The 20,269-nt window shown below is 37.0% G+C and overlaps 1 protein-coding gene across 2 annotated transcripts in view; it reads right to left on the minus strand.

Moving 5' to 3' along the window:
- The window catches only part of SMARCAD1 (SWI/SNF-related, matrix-associated actin-dependent regulator of chromatin, subfamily a, containing DEAD/H box 1), a 103,830-nt gene extending 83,941 nt beyond the window's left edge, over window positions 1-19,889 (minus strand). The window contains exons 1-4 of one of the 2 annotated variants that reach the window (XM_036026344.1): window positions 19,766-19,864; window positions 19,421-19,649; window positions 18,900-19,138; window positions 2,277-2,454 (exon numbers count right to left, since the gene is read on the minus strand). In XM_036026344.1, coding sequence (XP_035882237.1) covers window positions 2,277-2,454; window positions 18,900-19,089 — 368 coding nt within the window. In that variant the 5' untranslated portion in view covers window positions 19,090-19,138; window positions 19,421-19,649; window positions 19,766-19,864. Of the gene's footprint in view, window positions 1-2,276; window positions 2,455-18,899; window positions 19,139-19,420; window positions 19,650-19,765 lie in introns of both variants that reach the window. The other variant, XM_028508324.2, reaches the window with a different exon arrangement.
- Between the last annotated feature and the right edge of the window lie 380 nt (window positions 19,890-20,269).

Below are 20,269 nucleotides of genomic sequence, written 5' to 3' on the forward strand. Positions count from 1 at the left end.
AAAGGACATTACTGAGATTAACTGGTAAAATTTAAATATGGACTATGTATTTAGATAACACTATTATACCAATGTTAACTGGTATTTCTGAATTTGAAATCGTACTTTTGTAATATGAGACTGACATTATTCTTACCAGATAAATGTGGATATAAAGGGTTCAATAATAATTCTAATTATTACTTATGAAGGTAATAATGCAAATATGGAGAAATGGATGAGTCTTAGTTTATAATGTTGAAACTTTTAAGTAAGTTTAAAAACTTTTCAAAATAAACAGTAAAAACTGGGGGTAGGGCTAATATATTTATTTTTAAGATTAACCATGCAGAATGAATTGGTTATTTCAGGGTGAATTTCAGGATAATGGCATGTTCATCACAGTTTATATACAAAAAGTTCATTTTTAAAGGAAATCTTTATCATCAGCAGTGGACAGTCTCAATCTCTTGTTCCTTCTTGTAAAACTTTCTTCACACAGTTTCTGATCACACAACCTTTTGACTTCTCCTTTAATTCCAGGACTGTTCCTTCTTAAAATCTCTTATAAGTTTCTTCTCATCTCCAGGTTCCTAAAAGCTGGAGTTCCCCTGGCCTAAGTCCTTCAATCAGGAGATCTCTTTTCCAGCTATAGTAGTGTTCCTTGGTGATTTCATTTAATCATATAGTTTTAAATGTCAAATCTATATTCTGAAAAGAAATCTGACCTGGGGTGGTGAACATACAATACAGGATAGTGATGAAGTGTTGTGGAACTGTGCACCTGAAACCTGTATAATTTTGTAACCAGGGCCACCCCTTTAAATTCAATAAAAAGGAAAAGCTTCTATATTCTGCAACTCCTAAAACTAGGTACGCAACCTAGATCTTTCCCCATCACTCCAATGTCACATCTCCATTTATATGTCTAAAGAGTCTTCTCAATTGCAGCATATTCAAGACGGAATCTTTGCTTCAAAAGGAAGACACTACAAAGTGTCTTCTTATCTTAGTCAATGTTAACTCCATCCTTCTAGTTGCTCAGGCCAAAAATCTTCTGGTCATCCTTGACTCCTTTCTCTCCTATCCTACATGAAGTCCATCAATAAATCCTCTCTGCTCTACCTTCAAAGTATAATCAGAATCTCACCACTCTTCATCATTTCCACAAGTATTAGCCAGGTCTAAGCCTCCATAATTTCTTGCCTGGATTATTAAAACAATATTCATGCTTCTACTACTGCTCCCTACAGCCTTAAAGCCCCTTTAAGCATACATCAGATAGTTTTACTCCTTTGCTCAATTAGCTTTGCATCTCATTCAGAATAAAAGCCAAATAGACTATGGGTTTCACATGATTAAGCCCCTCTACCCCACTCCTTACTTGGTAACTTCACTACCTATATTCTGCACCATTTGCCCCCCACTTCCCTCAAAAATGCCAGACATAAACTACTTCAGGGTCATTGAACAGGTGATTTCCAATGCCTGGAATACATTCTTTGCCTTCTTTCCATATGGTTCACTTTCTTATCCCCTTCAGGTCTTCACTCAATTATCATTTTTTCAATGAAGCCTTTTACTAACTGTGCTCCTAAGAAACCATGCACCACCCTGACTGGTGTGGTTCAGTAGGTTAGGCACTGTTCTGCCAACCAAAAAGTCGCTGATTCCATTCTCAGTCAGGGCACATGCCTGGGTTTCAGGCCAGATCCCAGGTTGGGGGCGTGCGAAAGGGCGCGCAAATAATGTTTCTCTCCCTCCCTTCCGCTCTCTCTAAAAATAAATAAAATAAATAAAATCTTAAAAAAGAAACCATGTGCCTACCCCTGGCCCTGAACTCCTTATTTCCTTCCCCTTTTGCCCCAGTATCTATTATTTGACATAAAGCATTTTTTAATGTTTTAAAAATTAAAGATAATTTTTAATTATCTTTCCACCTGACTACAATAGAAACTCCATGCTACCCCACAGAATGTGCCCAAAAAATGTTAAAACTATTTGACTTTGGGACTAAAGAACAAATCATAAGGCAATTATAAACGAACAATGGTATTTGTTAAAATAATTTTTTTTATCTATGGAGAGTTAAAAAAAATCTGCCCACTAAACTTACTGAAAATAACTACTATCCAGAAACACATATACACACAACCTCTCTACATTTCTAAGTTAGGAAAAAAATAACAAAGATATAATAGGAAAAAGTCAAAAAAGGGGAAAATATTTAAAATTAATTTTTCTCAAAAAAAAAAACTCTTACATAGGCAAATATAATAAATCTTTAAGCTGCTTACACTATAATCACTGTGTCTTTGTTGAATTTTGTCTCTTGAACTGTATTGGAACAGTTTGGAGAAACAATATCTTCACTATCAGAGGACAAATCAATATACTGTATTCCTCCTTCATTCTTGAAATATGATATACTCGGTTTTCTTTCATTTACTGTAGTTTCTGGAACACTAGAATCTTCTGTAAAAGAAAACAGGAGAAAGGCATTTTGAGCAACTTGAAAATAATTAGAATCATGTACTAAATATCTTTAACTTCATTCACTGTTTCCATTCTAAAACCAAAATTTTCTACCACCTTTTAAAAGAAAAAATTACTCTTCCATCAGAGCTGGTGTTAAATGATTTTCCATTTCACATGTTATTTACTAGCAAGTCCCCGTGAAAACTGCAAAACTGATGTTTGTGTTTCATATTCTGACCCTTTTCTCTCTGTGTTTCTATCTCCTAGTTCAGTTCTTACCTAACAGAACACAGACACTAGAGCCCGAAAGACTTGAATTTCAATCCTGTCTCTCAGCCAAGTTACTTAACCAGGCTTGTCAAACCTGACACCTGTGGGCCACATGATCCCAGGATGGCCATAAATGCCACCCAACACAAAATTGTAAATTTACCTAAAACACTGAGATTTTTTTGTGATTATGCGTCATAGTATATTTAATGGGTGGCCCAAGACAACCCTTCTTGTAGTGACCCAGAGACACCAAAAGGTCAGATACCCCTGGCTAAGCCTAAGTGTCCTCCCATGTAAACTCGAGATGCTTAATAATCACAGGGCTAATTTACATATAAAACCAAATGATATTAAACATTTAGTTCAGTATTCACACACAGCCAGTATCCAATAAACATTATGTCTTATGTAATGGTTGTGTTATGGGTTAAATTATGTTCTCTTGACATTCATATGTGGAAATTCCAAAACTCAGTACCATAGCAGGTAATGTATTTGGAGATAGGGCCTTTAAAGAGATAAGCAATTAAAATGAGGCCATTAGGGTGGGGGCCCTAACATAACATGACTGATGTGCTTATTAGGAGGCAGACACTAAAGATGTGCTTGCATGGAGGAAAGGCTACGAGGTTAGAGCAGGAAGGTGGTCATCTGCAAGCCAAAGAGAAAGACCTCAAAAGCCGCCACACTTGTCAACACTTTGATCTCGGGCTTCTCACCTCCAGACCCAGGAAAAAATAAATGTCTATTGATTAAGCCACCCAGTCTATAATACTTTGTTGCAGCAGCTCTCACAAACTAAAAAATGTATGCATCGTCTGTCTCTCCAAAACAGGTGAGTAAAGTATTCTACCAAGGTCTTCTTTCTCCAAGGGCTTATTTATTCTCCCTTCCTTCTCCCAGCAAAACCACCATTCCCCTTTATCTATTATTAGAGGAAGAGATCAGATTTAAGAAATTCACATTAAAGTAAAAGTAGTTGGTTTCTTGGTCTAATGAATATATTTTAAAAAGCAATGACCAGATAACTCTTTCATTCAATAGCTACCTGTTAATGGAATTGTGCACCTGAAACATGCATAGTTTGTTAGCCAATTATCACCCCAATAAATTCAATAAAAAAGAAAAAAAAATGCTACCATTATCTATATTCTCGGTGAATTTCAAGTTCTCAAGTGAAACATTTTAAATCTTCACAATAATCCCTAGGACACACATTATACCACCATTTTATATATATTCCCAAGTTGAGAGAAAGCAACTTGTCCAGTCATACAGCAAAAAGCAGATCTGAAATACAAGCCCCAAAGCCTAAATCCTTAATACTCTAAAACTCTTGGCGTTCCCGGAAGGCAATAAGATTTCTTTACCTCTTACAATGAAGTCCTACTATCATTGTTAAAAAGCAAATCGTATTTTCCCAAAACAACAATTTGATAAATGTTGAATGTACCCTAGGTTAGGAACTCCTCATTGGAACAAACTATAGCTGTGTTAACTGACATAAATGTAAAAACTTTAACAAATTCTGATAATTATGTATAATAAAATTACAGTCCAATTCTATAAAATAACTATAAAGGTACTATGGATTCTGCTTTCACAAAGTGTTCGTGGTATATCATAAATCATACATAACACTATAAATTTAGATCTTTAGTATATCAAAAATTTTACCTAAAGCTAATGCACACCATCTGAACACTTCAACGACAGTGTCCTGCTTTCTTACATTTTAAAAGATCTTATGACAAAATGATTTGGATTATCTTATTTTCTTTAAAAGTCCCTTTATATATAATGAAGAATAATCTGCCCTGCCTGGTGTTGCCCAGTGGATTGAGCGCAGGCCTGCGAACCAAATGGTTACCAGTTTATTTCCCAGTCAGGGCACATGCCTGGGTTGCAGGCCACGTCCCCAGTGGGGGGTGTGGGAGAGGCAACCACACACTTGTGTTTCTCTCCTTCTCTTTCTCCTTCCTCTTTCCTCTGTCTGGAAATAAAAAAATAGAATCTTTAAAAAAAAATGAATAATCTACACCCTGGCTGGCGTAGCTCAGTGGATTGAGCGCGGGCTGGGAACCAAAGTGTCCCAGGTTCCATTCCCAGCCAGGGTACATTCCTGGGTTGCAGGCCATAACCCCCAGCAACTGCACATTGATGTCTCTCTCTCTCTCTCCCTCCTTCCCTTCCCTCTCTAAAAATAAATAAATAAAATCTTTAAAAAAAAAAAAAAAGAATGTAAAAAAAAAAATGAATAATCTTTTCAAGGCTAGTCATTTAAATGCCTTAGGTGCTTGGAGGCCTAAAGATTCTGTAAGTATTAGTAAAACTAGAGTCTCTTGAACTTGATCCATCTTCTTTTTAATTTTCTCCCCTTATTTTATATAGATTATAGTATAAAATATGATGTCATACCAATTCTTAAAACTAAAGTTTAATATGTTTAGTTAATAAGACAAAAACAAAATAAAGCAAAAGTGGCTTACTCTCCATCAGGTACCTCCATAACTTAAGAGCATTTACTGGATATATAATACATGCACCATCAAAATATATACATTAAACATGTATACTGCACTAAACCAAGTGGCTTTCAGAAGATGTAACTAACCAAGGAAGTAGTTTGATCATATGGGGGATGAGGAAAGATTATAACACAACAGCCATTTCTCAAACTTAGGACCTCTTTGCACTGTTAAAAATGGAAGGCCCCAAAGAGTTTTTGTTTATGTTGGGTATATCTATGATATTTATATTAGAAAATGGAAACTGAGAAAATGTTTAAGTATTAAGCAAAATCATTACATTAAAATATTCATGAAAACTATATCCCCTCTTCCCACTGCTATCTCCCAGTGAGAAGAGAGCAGAATTGTTTAACATTTGTGAAAATCTCTGGTTTAACAAAAGACTGCTAGATTCTCTTATCTGTTTCTATAATTAATCTACTGTAGTATTACTGTTTTTGTTTAGGTTTATGAAGAAAATCACACCTTATGCAGTTATACAATTCAGGAAAGAAAGAGTATTTCCATAGCTTTTTTACATTACCGTAGATGTTCCTCTTTGATGCTAAACCCAGATTGACAGGTGGTAGTTTTTTAAAGGCTAATTGTAGTTTGGAATAAAAAACCACATGAATAAACTTTTGCATTCCGTTACATTCACATTCACTGGTCTATCTTGCACTGTAATAGACCTTTAACCCCACATCATTTTGTTAACAGTGCATGCATCGTTCATTTGGAAAATATTGGTTCACTCCCTGATTGATGCAAATGTTGACATATTTCATGATATTTAAAAAAAATTAGATTCAATAACATCACCACTGATTTCTAAATTTCTGGTGATTGTAAAACTCGGATCATGGATATTGATTTTCCAAAATCCAAACTTTCTTTTGAAAACTAGACTTTTATTACTAGCAATAAATACTGTCAGTTGTCTTCCTTGATATCACTGTTCATTTTTGAGAAAACATCTACTAAATACTGAAGTCTGCATAAATGTAGTTTGTCAGTCAATCATCCTTTCATGTAAAAAGTGTTCTGTGAAAAAACGACAAGTTCAGCTCACAACTCAAGGCAATCGTTTAAGTGGTTTCCCTTGAAATAACCATTGTATTCTGCTATGCAGCAAAGAGGAGTTCACATTTTGTTTCACAAAATATTTTTTTAAATATTTTATTTATTTATTTTTAGAGAGGGAAGGGAGGGAGATAGAGAGAGAAACATCAATGTGCGGTTGCTGGGGGTCATTGCCTGCAACCCAGGAATGTACCCTCACTGGGAATCGAACCTGTGACACTTTAGTTTGCAGCCCGCACTCAATCCACTGAGCTACACCAGCCAGGGCTTGTTTCACAAAATATTTTAAAAGTGTCTACTGACAACTTAAGGTTAACTAAAATTTACAATTTTTACTGCTTTATCAGTAACATTTTTAAGTGAAACTGGCACTTAAAAAATTTTAAGAGTACAAAGACTACTAGAAGAATTTAGTCTTGGCCTTGATTTATAATAAGGCACCCGTACTTTTACCTACCACTGCTTTTGCACAATCAGTGCAAGTATCGACATAGTGAAAAGCCAAGTACAGTGAAACCTTGGTTCTTGAACATCTTGGTTCTTGAACAATTCAGTTCTCACTAAGCTGTTCACGGGAAAAATGTCTTGGTTGTCATCACTACTAGGAGACCGAATTCACAAAGAAATAGTCTAAATCATATTGATAATCCATAAAGTGAGTTGCCAAAGTAAAATGAAAACACAAACTTTGATACCTATCTGCAGATTTAACAAAAGGTGCCATTTTTTATATTTGAATTGTGTGCTGCTCTACATGGTTCAATTCTTTTAACATGGCAACTGACTTTCAAGGAAGATCCTTTAAATACCAAGTAAAAGACGTCATATATTTGCCCTTTTAAAAGAGTTATCACCAAAACCATAGATTGTAAAATCTGGACAGTCTTTAATTTGAATGTCACAAGACAGGGAAATACCTTTATAGCCTTATAAAAGATACCTCAAACTATCCGATAAAAGTACTAAAACAAAGAGTACATTGATTACAAGACTGAAGAGTAGTTTCTAACACATCACTCTAAAATAAATGAGAAAGAACATTTCAAGTTTAAGTCAAAAGAAAAGATAAATAAAAAATGTAAGAAAAAGAAACTCATGCTGTCAGTACTGGACAAGGCAAAAGTGTTAAACGTGAGAAGTACTTTTAATAACAGACTGTATATCTAAAATAAAAATATAACTGACATATACCTCAACTACATATGAATAATAAAGTGCATAAACACTGCAGGATATATAAGGCAAAAAGTTTACAGAGACAAATAGGAACATTTAACTCTCTTCTCTAAGCTCTTAATAGAGAAGATAGCACAAAAATAATTAACATATAGAACAGTTTTCCAAGCATTTTTAATCGGAACCCACTGTAAGAGACACATTTTAGATTATGATCCTAAACACACAAATTGTCAGACACATATAACTGAAAACTAAAATTTCAGAGCCTATATTGTAATATACTTTGATAATTTTCTATTCATTGTACTCCATTAAAAATTAGTTGTACGTATTTAGTCAGGATCCAAGAAATTGATTTATGATACTTTTGTGATCCAGTGAAAAAAAATGATATAAACAATAAAACTCACCTATTAGTTGGCACATCATTATATTTATACTTAAATTATATTATGTCTTCTTTTCAGCTACTCTTAGAACTTTTTACAGAAATTGTGTATTAAGCCACAAAGAAAATCTCAGTAAACTCACTAAAGAAATAGTATAGACCATATTCTCTGATCACAAAATAGTGATATTAGAAATAAATGTTAAAAAAAAAACATTAAAGCAAAACTTCAGCCACTTGGAAACTAAAGACATAAAAACCACAGAAACCACATATATGAAACTTCAGGTCAAAAAGGAAGAAAAAAAGAAGAAAACCATATCAAAGCAATACATTACATACAGAACATAAAACAAGAATTAAAATATGTGGTAAACTAATATAAAAGAAACAGGATAACGACTCGTAAGATACAAATGAGAATTTAGACTCTAATGATGACATTTCAAATATAAGAAAAAATAGCTGTCAATAAATAGATCTGAAACAACTAACTAGTAAATGGCAAGTAATCAGTGAAGGAAAAAACTTTATCGACCTTTCTTTAGTCCTTGTATCAAAATAAATTTCAAATGAGATTTAAGGTTAAAAAAGTCAACACTTGCCCTGGCTGGTGTGGCTCAGTGGACTGAGTGCCAACCTATGCCTGCAAACCGAAAGGTCATTGGTTCAATTCCCAGTCAGGGCACATGCCTGGGTTGCGGGACAGGTCCCCAGCTGGGGGCTTTGGAAGCAACCAATCGATATATTTCTTGCACATCAATGTTTCTCTCCCTCTTTTTCTCTCTCCCTTCCTGTCTCTAAATAAATAAAATCTAAAAAAAAAAAAAAAAAAGTCAACACCAAGCCCAACTCATATCCATTAGTTAGTTTAGCTATCCAAAAAAAAAAAAAAGCCAACAGAAAATAACAAGTGTTGGCAAGGATGTGGAGAAACTGGAACCCTGTGCACTGTTGGTGGGAATGTAAAATGGTACAGTTGCTATGGAAAACATATGGTTTCTTATATGATCTAGTAATTTCCTTTTTGAGACTATGCCCCCAACACCTGAAAGCAGAGTCTCAAAGATGTACTTGTACACTTGATTTCATAGCAGCATTAGTCACAAGAGCCGAAAGGTGAAAGCAACTCAAATATCCATCCATGAACGAATGGATAAACAAAATTAGTGTATACATACAGTGGAGTATTTTTCAGCCTTAAAAAGGAAGTTCTGATATGCTACAACAGGGATAAACCTTAAAGACATTATGCAAAGCGAAATAAACTATTCACAAAAAGAAAAATCCTATATGATTCCACTTTTATGATGCATCTACAGTAATCAAATTACAGAGACAGAAAGTACAAGAGTAGCTGCCAGGGGGTGGGAGTAAGAGGTAACTATTCAATGGGTAAAAGAGTTTCAGTTTTGCAAGATAAAGAGTTTGAAGATTGGTTGCATAATTACGTGAGTGTACTTAACACTCCTTAGCCTGTAATACTTAAAAACAGTTAAGATGGTAAATTTTACGTCATATATGTATTTTACTGTAATAAGAAATAGGACTTCCAGGCAAAGATGGAGGCATAGGCAAACACAATGTGCCTCCTCCCACAGTCAAACGGACAACAAATTTAAAAACAAAAAACAACCAGAACTGACAGAAAATAGAACTGTATGGAAGTCTGAAAACCAAGGAGTTAAAGAAGAAACGATTATCCAGACCAGTAGGAGGGGCGGAGTCGGACAGCCGGGCAGAAAGGTGGTGGCTGGAGGAGCAGGGTGGGCAAGGCGGCAGCTGGAGGGCCCTGCGAGGTGGCGGCCTGCGGCCTGGGCGATCCCACATTTGAGTTCAGATAAGCTGGGAGGAACAAATGGGGAGCCAGATAGACCGTGCAACCCAGGGCTCCAGCGAAGGGAAAGAAAGCCTCAAAACCTCTGACTGAAAACACTTACGAGGGCTGAGACGAGGGCTGAGACGATAGTGGGAGAAACTCCCAGCCTCACAGGAGAGTTCATTGGAGAGACCCACAAGGTCCTAGAATGTACACAAACCCACCGACCCAGGCATTAGCACCAGAAGGGCCCAATTTGATTGTGGGAGGCGAGGGAAGTGACTGAAATCAGGCAGAGAGCAGAGCAAGCACCATTGTTTCCTCTCAGACCCCTGCCCTACTTACAGTGTAACAACACAGCAATGTGGTTGCCCCGCCTGGTGAACACCTACGGCTCTGCCCCTCCCTATGTAACTGGTGTGCTCAGACCAAAAAAAAGGTGGCCCAAATAAAAGAATAGGTCAAAGCTCCAGAAAAAATACAACTAAACAATGAAGAGATAGCCAATCTATCAGATGCACAGTTCAAAACACTGGTAATCACAATGCTCACAGAATTGGTTGAATATGGTCATAAATTAGATGAAAAATGAAGGCTACGCTAAGTGAAGTAAAAAAAAAAATGTATAGGGAACCAATGGTAAAGGGAAGGAAACTGGGACTCAAATCAACAATGCGGACCAGAAAGAAGAAACATTCAACGAGGACAGAATGAAGAAACAATTAAAAAAAAAAAAAAAAAAAGGAGGGGCTTAGGAACCTCCAGGACATCTTTAAACATCCCAACATCCAAATCACGGGGGTGCCAGAAGAAGAAAAGGAAGAGCAAGAAATTGAAAACTTATTTGAACAAATAATGAAGGAGTACTTCCCCAATCTGGCAAAGGAAACAGACTTCTGGGAAGTTCAGGAAGCTCAGAGAGTCCCAAAGAAGTGGGACCCAAGGAGGAACATGCCAAGGCACATCATCATTACATTACCCAAGATTAGAATGAAGGAAAGAATCTTAGAAGCAGCCAAGAGAAAAGGAGTCAGTTACCTACAAAGGAGTTCCCATAAGACTGTCTGTCAGCTGATTTCTCAAAAGAGACCTTACAGGCAAGAAGGAGCTGGAAAGTATTCCAAGTCATGAAAGGCAAGGACCTACATCCTAGATTACCCTATCCAGCAAAGCTATCATTTAGAATGAAAGCGCAGATAAAGTGCTTCTCAGATAAGGTCAAGTTAAAGGAGTTCATCACCAAGCCCTTCTTATATGGAATGTTAAAGGGACCTATCTAAGAAAATGAAGATCAAAACTATGAACAGTAAAATGACAACAAACTCAGTTATTAACAACCGAACCTAAAACAAAAACAAAAAAGAAGCAAACTAGAACAGGAACAGAATTACAGAAATGGAGATCACATGGAGGGTTATCCACAGGGGAGTGGCGGGGAGTGAGGGGGAAAAGGTACAGAGAATAAGTATCATAAATGGTAGGCAGAAGACAGACAGGGGAGGTTAAGAACAGTATAGGAAATGTAGAAGCCAAAGAACTTATATATATATGACCCATGGACATGAACTAAAGGCAGGGGATTGTGGGTGGGAAGGGGTGTGCAAGGCAGAGAGGAATAAAGGGGGGGAAATGGGACAACTGTAATCAATAAAACATTAAAAAAAAAGAAAATGAATACAGTTGTGCTATAAGAAAACATGGATGAAATATTTATGTGGTAATAGGGAATGAGGAATGCCTGTCTGGGCAGGACCTAAAACCAAAAGCCTTAAAATGATAAACAAACTGACCACATAAAAATGTAAAACTTCTCTATGGCAAACAACAAACAGGAAACTAGAAGAATAAATTAAAAACTTACAAATCATTTTTCACACACACACACAAAGTCACACAGAAAAAAATCCAATGGCGAACACATTGAAAACATACTTAACCTTAAAAACAAAGGCTAAAATAACTGCCTATTGGCTGGATAGGACTGAAAGGGTTCACAATATTTTGATCTAGTATTCAAAACCAGACATCTGAAAACAAGCTGTATTATGGTATAAACTGGTAAAACTTTTGTATAGGATGATTGGGCAATTACTAAAATATTAGTTTTATACTTCTATTCTGATAATTCCATTCCAAGGATTTTCCTACAAGATTGTGCACATGCAAAAATATCCGAGTAAAAGGATGGTTACTACAGTGTTTTTCTGATAAACAAAAAATGAAGACAAAACCAAAATAACCAATGTCCCCTAATGGGAATCTATTATATGAATTGACATGAAAACTGTAAATGTTGTTTTCATTACACAGTGTTGTATCATTTAATTTTTAATAACATTTTATTTTGAAGAAAATAGGTAAGCCTGTAAAGAAGTATAGAAGGAAAACACAAACAAAAAAAAAGTACGTTTTAAATATACTTAAGACTTTTATTTAAGTATGAGTACTTCTATTTTTCTATTACAACAATTCAGACTAACTCTTTTATCAGCACTGATTTTCAACTAACACTAGCAGACATTAAGAAACCAGAATGACTATACAAAGATATAATGATGATTCACATTTTGGACACACACATCTAAAATAGCATGAGTATTACCCAATGATTATAGATTTGTGCCGCTCAATGATATATTCTGCACCATCATTTCAAAGATCATATCCATTTTACTGCTTGCAGGGACCTCAGAAAACATCTAAGCAGAGGAAGTGAAGTCCAAAACTGCTGAGGTACCCAAGATCATATAATCTGTATGTGGCAGAGCAGTACTCTTTGGAAATCTTTTTGGTAACTGGTAATTTTCAAATTTTCTCTCACTTATTGACAACTGTTACAGGACAACCACATTGAAATGGCAAACACTTTTGAAGACATCTATGTCACTAAGAAATTTATCAAGCATATATTAAAACTTTCCTTCATTCCAACCTCAAAAATAACCTACAAATCCATTTATTTTTTATTTCCTTCACTCCCCTCCCCACCCCAGAGAAAACGTCTTTACAAATACACTCAATTTCCAACAATCCTGAAACATCTTTTCTTGACATTGCTCCCCTGTCAAGCTGTTTCCTCTTTCCCTTTTGAAAGAGTAGTCATCTCCTTACATTTCTACTGAAACAAAGGTTAACAGTAATTTTAATTTCCAAGAAAAGCTGTCCCTGATCAGTCCCTATCCAATCTGACTTCACATTTGATACTGTTCACTATATAGCAAACTGTAAACTCTTCTTTCTTTAGCTTTCGGAATACCACCAGTTCTATGACTATTCTAGTCATCCTCTGTATCTGTCATTGGTTTACTTTCCTTTGACCATCATTAAATGTTGGTGTTTCTTACTATACATCTTGCTTAGGGCATTTATGTCAACTACCACAACAATGGTTCCAAAGTTGATTTCTCAGGCCCCAAACTCTGATATACATCCCTCCATTAGACCTCGTTACTGAAATGATAGTGTCAATCACCTAGCTCTCTAAGCAAAGAAGATTTATCTTTAAACTTTGGAAAATACCATAAAATATACATCATATAAAACTTCCCTAAACTATCCTGTTGTCTACTGTCATTTCCCTACATTTAGGCTTCTAATACAATAGCTCCATTCATTGTCTTCTCATATTGAAATGCTCTATAGTTCATACCAAATTAAGTTCATTCTTCCTTGCACAACATGAAGGCCTCTAAAAATACATGAGTTTATATTTTTCTTTTCAGCTTCATCTACATAGCCCTAAACCCCCTCTTCCATACATAACCTCCCCCTTCCCATAAACATAGCACATACCCTTTCAAGGAACATATATTTTCATCACTGTTCACTGAATAAACAATGATTCACTGGTTAAGGTCCATTCAAAGTCATCTGTCCATAACATTTCCTGATCCTCCCAGGAAGAATAAGTGATCATTTGTAAATTTAATTTTGATCCTACACTGCTTAATATCTTCCCCTTGAGTTCACATTGCACTATTTCAGCTATACACAAGGTCCAGCAGATGTAACACCTGCTTGACTGTGGCTGGTAGGGTAATAATATGGGTATAATAATTTATAGTTTTAATTTGAATCTTTCACCTAAAATGTCATATGGTGTGCTTCAGTGTAATATTGTTATGCTACAGAATTATGTGCTTATGATTTTGTAATAAGGTTTTGTGCCCTGGCTGGTGTGGCTCAGTGGATTAAGTGCCAGCCTGATTTGCTTCCCAGGCAGGGCATAAGCCTGGGTTGAAGGCGAGGTCCCTAGTAGGGGGTGTGTGAGAGACAACCACACATTGATCTTTCTCTCCCTATTTTCTCCCTCCCTTCTCATCTCTCTAAAAAAATAAATAAGTAAAATCTTTAAAAAAGATTTTTGTAATAAAAAAGGGGTGTTATTTGTGCTGGGCCTTGTATATTTACATGTTCTAGTATATTTACATGACCCTCCTTGAGGATCACAGTCTAGTAAGAGAGACAATACATAATATAATGTTGGCAGTGATAAATACATATAATAGAGTTAAGCTGGGGGTGGAGGGGAGTTGTTACTTCAGAGAGTGATCAAGGGAAGGCCTTCTAAAAAGGGTAACATTTCACTATGCCCTAATGAAATACAGAAGCTGAGAGTCATATGCAAATATCAGCAAGGCTTTGGAAGCAAGAGGAAAGAATGGACTGCTCTTGACATTTTCAAGAAACAATGTGGCTGTTGGTACTGGCATAAGAACAGACACACAGACCAATGGAACAGATTAGTGAGCCCAGAAATAAACCCAAGTCTCTATGGTCAATTAATATTCGACAAAGGGGGTAGAAGCATAAAATGGAGTAAAAATATCCTCTTCAACAAATGGTGTTGGGAGATCTGGACAGCTACATGCAAAAAAAAGTGAAGCTTGATCACCAACTTACACCATACACAAAAATAAATTCATGTAGTATAGACTTAAATATAAGACTTAAATACAAGTCATGGCACCATAAAAGTCCTGGAGGAGACCATAGGCAGGAAAGTCTCAAATATTCCACACAGCAACATCTTCACTGATATGTCCCCTAGAGCAAGGGACATAAAGGAAAGAATAAACAAATGGGATCTCTTCAAAATAAAAAGCTTCTGCACAGCTAAAGAAAACACCAGCAAAATGAAAAGGGAACCAACCATATGAGAAAACATATTTGCCAATGACATCTCGGACAAGGGTTTGATCTCCAAAATATATAAAGAACTCACACAACTCCACTCCAGGAAGACAAGTCACCTAATTAAAAAATGGACAAAAGACCTGAACAGGCACTTCTCCAAGGCAGACATACAGAGGGCCCAGAGACATGAAAAAATGCTCAGCATCACTAGCCATCAGAGAGATGCAAATTAAAACCACAATAAGATACCACTTCACACCAGTCAGAACCGCCATCATAACCAAATCAACAAACAAGTGCACTTGAGGTTGTGGAGAAAAGAGCACCCTAGTGCACTGTTGGTAGAAATGCAGACTGGTGCAGCCACTGTGGAAAACAGTATGAATTTCCTCAGAAAACTAAAAATGGAACTGCCTTTTGACCTGGCAATCCCACTGCTGGGATTATACCCTAAGAATCCCAAAACACCAGTCCAAAAGTACCTATGCACCCCAGTGTTCATAGCAGCACAATTTACAATAGCCAAGTGCTGGAAGCAAAGTAAGTGTCCATCAATAAAATGAATGGATCTAAAAACAATGGTACATTTACACAATGGAATACTACACCTCAGAAAGAAAGAAGGAGCTCCTACCTTTTGCTACAGTATTGATGGAAATGGAGAGCATTATGCTAAGTGAAATAAGCCAGGTAGTGAAAGAGAAATACCATATGATCTTACCTATGAGTGGAACCTAATCTACAAAACAAGCAAGCAAGCAAAATATAATCAGAGACATTGAAATTTAGAACAAACTGACAGTAAACAGAAGGGAGGTGGGAGGAGATAATGGGGGGGAAAGGGGGAAGGGTTTTCAGGAACATCTATAAAGGACACATGGACAAAATCAAAAGGGGGTAGGATCAAGGGTGGGGATGGCTGGGGTGGAGGAAAAATTGAGACAACTGTACTTGAACAATAAAAAAATGATATATATATACATAAAAAAAGAAACAATGTGGCTGTTTCTTTACAGTCCTTAAGGAGAGCGGTAAGCAATGAAATCTTAACTCAAATGAGATAAATAACAGATTAGCTAAAAAAATTTTCTGTAAGCTGATTTAGACCCTAACACACTCTACTGTAAATAAGCACATACAGAACAGCATCCCACACTGGCAGAATATGAGGTTACCATATGATAAAGGAAGTAAGGTAAATATTCACATCCCACTGATAATTCTCCAATCTCACTAGTCCTGCTATTAAACATAACCTCAGTATCTTGTCCTCTCCACAGCCCAAGGCCCATACATTAATTCAGCATCTGCATCTCCCATGCTAAAGTTGTCTTTGGTCTACTTCAGTAAGCTAGCTTGGAGCAAGACTTTGATTCTTACTTGAATTTTTAAAGGTATGCCCAATGGCTTACAGTGTGTACTTCATATCCTGATGTACAAAACTACCATTTTTTTTAATTATCTAAACTAAAACTTTTATCTCATTCCTACCAGCAATCAGGTTTTAAAACCTTGCCCCGGCCAGTATGGCTCACTTTGTTGTAGCATCTTCCATAACCGAAAAGTTGTGGGTTTGATCCCTGGTCCAGTTTATAATCCTGGGTCTGGGAGCATTTAAGAAGAAATCAACTGATGTTTCTCTCTTACATCAGCATTTCTCTCTCTCCCCCCGCCACCTCAAAAATCAATGAAGAGATGTCCTCAGTCAAGGCAGACGAGATGGAAGGACCCCTGCCCTTTCTTGTTTCAAAAATTCTCACATTTCTTTCTTCCCCATTTCTACTGCCATCAAGTTAGGATTATGGAAGTGTCCTAAATGATTTCTCCCTCTTTGAACCCCACTCTCTAAAACACACATATAGTACTCCTATCTGCCAGACTGACTTTTTTACCTAACAACTTTCCTTCATCATTTCACCCTTCTACCTGAAATGGGTCCATAGTACCTAGTACTTGAAAACTTAGACTTAGTTTTCAAGATTCTTCAAAATTCACAGTACCATTTACAATAATCACTTCCTAACGTAAGGCTCTCTATTCCTAATAGAATGAATTCTCACCATGACCAGAACAAAATTAATTTTCATCTTTTCCATTGTCATCAAGTCTAATTATGTAATTCCTAAAGGTAATCTCAGTTTCTAAAAGGAATTTTTGTACCAAAAAAAGTCCCAATAAAAAGGAGTGAAGTCATTTCAGACAGAAAAAATGCAGAAAAGCATTTTCTGAATGGAAAACGCAATCAAGAATATTACATTACTAGTGTCGCAGGTTCGATTCCCAGTCAGGGCACATGCCTGGGTTGTAGGCCACGGCCCCCAGCAACAGCACATTGATGATTCTCTCTCTCTTTCTCCCTCCCTTCCCTCTCTAAAAATAAATAAATAAAATCTTTAAAAAAATATTACATTACTAATATGGATAAATAACTATAACATTCCGTTGAGTTCCAGTTTACAAAGTACTTTTATTTTACACATCAAAAAATTGTGAATTTCAGATTTTAAGTGACTTGTTCAATGTCCCATTTAACTAAAATGATAAACAGAGGTTGCTAAGGACTCAAAAATCACATGTCCTGCTCTTAAACCTCGAAACAACCCTCCCTACCCTAATTACCTAAGAAACGGATTAATGTATTTTCTGTTAAAATAGGAAAGGACCTGGCCCTGGCTGGTATGGCTCAGTAGATTGAGTGCTGGCCTGCAAACCAAAAGGTTACTAGTTTGATTCCTGGTCGGGACACGTGCCTAGCCAGGTCCCCAGCTGGGACCTCATATTAATGTTTCTCTCCCTCTCTTAAAAAATAAATAATAAAATATTTTTTTAAAAAGTAAAATAGCTGGACATTTAGACATAAGCTATCACATTATGCAAACAAATCATCTGTTGAAAAATTAAATACAGGGACATCCCTCTTGTGCTTAAAATCCTTCAGTGCTTCTGCACAGAATCAGACAAGTTCAAAACTCTTTAGACAAAGCCTTTCAAAATCTGACTCCTAATTACTACTTAATCCAATCAACCAAATCATTGTACCATGTTCCATTTACACCAAAGTATTTAAAAATGTCATTCCAATGATAACTTGAGGGATGTTGCCATCAATGTTACATTGAAACAGAAGAGTAGCAAAGAAAAAAAGATACAAAGGGTTAAAACATACATATTGCTAATCTTGTCAGGTCCACATTAATTTTAAAGCTGCTTGTGAAATGCTAAGTTATGCATTAAAAAGAGTATTACTACAATAAACATTAAAATAAAAGTTAAAATATCCCTTTCACCTTCAAGAATTAGATTGCTTGGATTTGAGTTCTGGTTCTACCTACTTCCTAACAATTTAACCTCCCAGGGTCTCATTTCTGCAAAATGTGGATAATATCTCATAGGATTTTTGTGTCAATTAAATGAGAGAATGCAAAGCACTATGTTGAAACATAGGAAGAATTCAAATATATTCTAATTTTTAACTGTTAGGAGAACATAGATTAAAATGAAAACATGAATTCTGGGCCTCCTCTCAATGCTATTGTCCCTGACAACCTGCTGCAGATTAAAAATAGTTCATTCACCATGAAGAATACCAATTATTCTTCTACACTTTGGGGATCTCCACGAAGTCAAGTATTGGCAAAATCTGAATGCAATCTGATGTTTTTTTGTTCATAGAGGTTTATCTTCAGGCACCCTGAGTAAACTCTAGCTCATGGGAAGTGATCAATATTTTTTGGAGAAATACTGGAATCAGTGTAAACATATGGCCAAATAACTAGTTGATTCATAGGACTCACCTAAAGATGACCTATATTCTGATTTCTACTGCCATCATTCGGCCATATTCCAAGAACTCATATAAAAGTTAAGCAGATATGGGTAGAAATTCAGTTGGCGGTATGTGGTGGCTATAAGCAGTCCCAAAACTGTATTTAAAAGGGCACGGTGTAAGACAATGCATTAATATATATGACATCAAGAATAAAAATTAGAATTGCTTCTGCCTTCCATCTTTTAAAAATCTCTTGATGCAACATCAAACTGCAACATAACTCACCTGTTTTTTCAGTTATATCTGAATCGGGGGTGCCTGCCCTGCTAACTTCCCCTTCAGCGTTCTCCTCTTCAGCACTAAGAGAAATTGGTGAAGAAGGGCCAGGCTGGGAGGGTTGAGGGGTTGCTTCGGGAGCTTCCTCAATCTTACTCCTTTTTTCAAAGCGAAAACGGTCCAGGTTGAAAAGATTCATATTGGTAGAAATCAACACCCTGTGGGACTGGGAGTTTTAAATGAACTATCTGCAGGGAGAAAATACAGAAATAAAAAGAGGCCATGAAAACAATATAAAAGCCATAGCAGATCATTCCCAAGGCAATTAAGAGACCACAAATGTGCCAGTAGCTCAGGATGACTATTATGGCTGCGCTTCATTGTTAGGCCACAACGATCAGAAGGTAGTCAGAGGTATCTTTTTTTTTTTTTTAATCTTTCCACTGCCCTTTTAACTCGCCTTCGTTCCCCAATCCCCAACCCCCTCCTTCCTCAAACCACAAGCTGACCCTCGTGCAACCTCCTCTTACCCCAGCGCGCGCAGGCACGTTCCCCACTCTAACCCCCGGGCGAGCCGCGCGCCCGCCCACAGCGAGAGGCTCCCTGTACTACGGCGCTCCCTGCCTGGAGAAAGGACGTGCCAGGGCCCGCTCCTCCACACCGCGGGGACACAAAGGGGCCAAAGCAGGGAAGCAGGGAGGCCGTGCTGGCGGGCACCCGCCCGGAAGTTGACGCGGCGCGATCCCAGCTGAGAGGAAGCTGATAGGATCAAGAAAACACAGGGAAGGCTCTGATGTGGAGGAGAGTGTGCCGAGGCATCTCTTTCAATGCTCACTCGGCCGCTTGCTCCCCTTCTTTCTTCTTTCAGTACTTACAGTCTAGCAGTCTTAGTGTGATATAACAAAGGTCGAAAAGAAAAAAATAATTCCTGGCGTGGGGCGACGGGAACCGGGCCGGGACCTGCTAAAACAGCACGAACAAATCCAACGAGCGCGTAGTGATGACGCAACACGCAGCCTAAGCTTTTTTTTTCTTCCCTAGCGACGCCGGAGCGGAAAATGGCTGGGCGAGAGCTGTTGTCATGGTAACTCGTATCCGCCTCTGCCTAGGAAGAGGGTTTATGGCCTTTTCTCTGGGTTAGCTGGGGAGGTGTTAAATAGAACAATAATAAACAGCACAATGACAACAAATAGCACAACTATAATATATAATGTTTGATATGTTATAGTCCATATTTTAGATAACATAGATAGCATAATAACAATATTGTGCTAAATGTTTAATGTGTATAATCTGAACTCTTATAGGAAGCCTATTGTTAACCAAATAAGGAAACTGAGGCCTGCAGATGTTAAGTACTTAATTGGCAAAGAGTAAAA

Source organism: Phyllostomus discolor, chromosome 1 (assembly GCF_004126475.2).
Source record: "Phyllostomus discolor isolate MPI-MPIP mPhyDis1 chromosome 1, mPhyDis1.pri.v3, whole genome shotgun sequence".
Lineage (NCBI taxonomy): Eukaryota > Metazoa > Chordata > Mammalia > Chiroptera > Phyllostomidae > Phyllostomus > Phyllostomus discolor.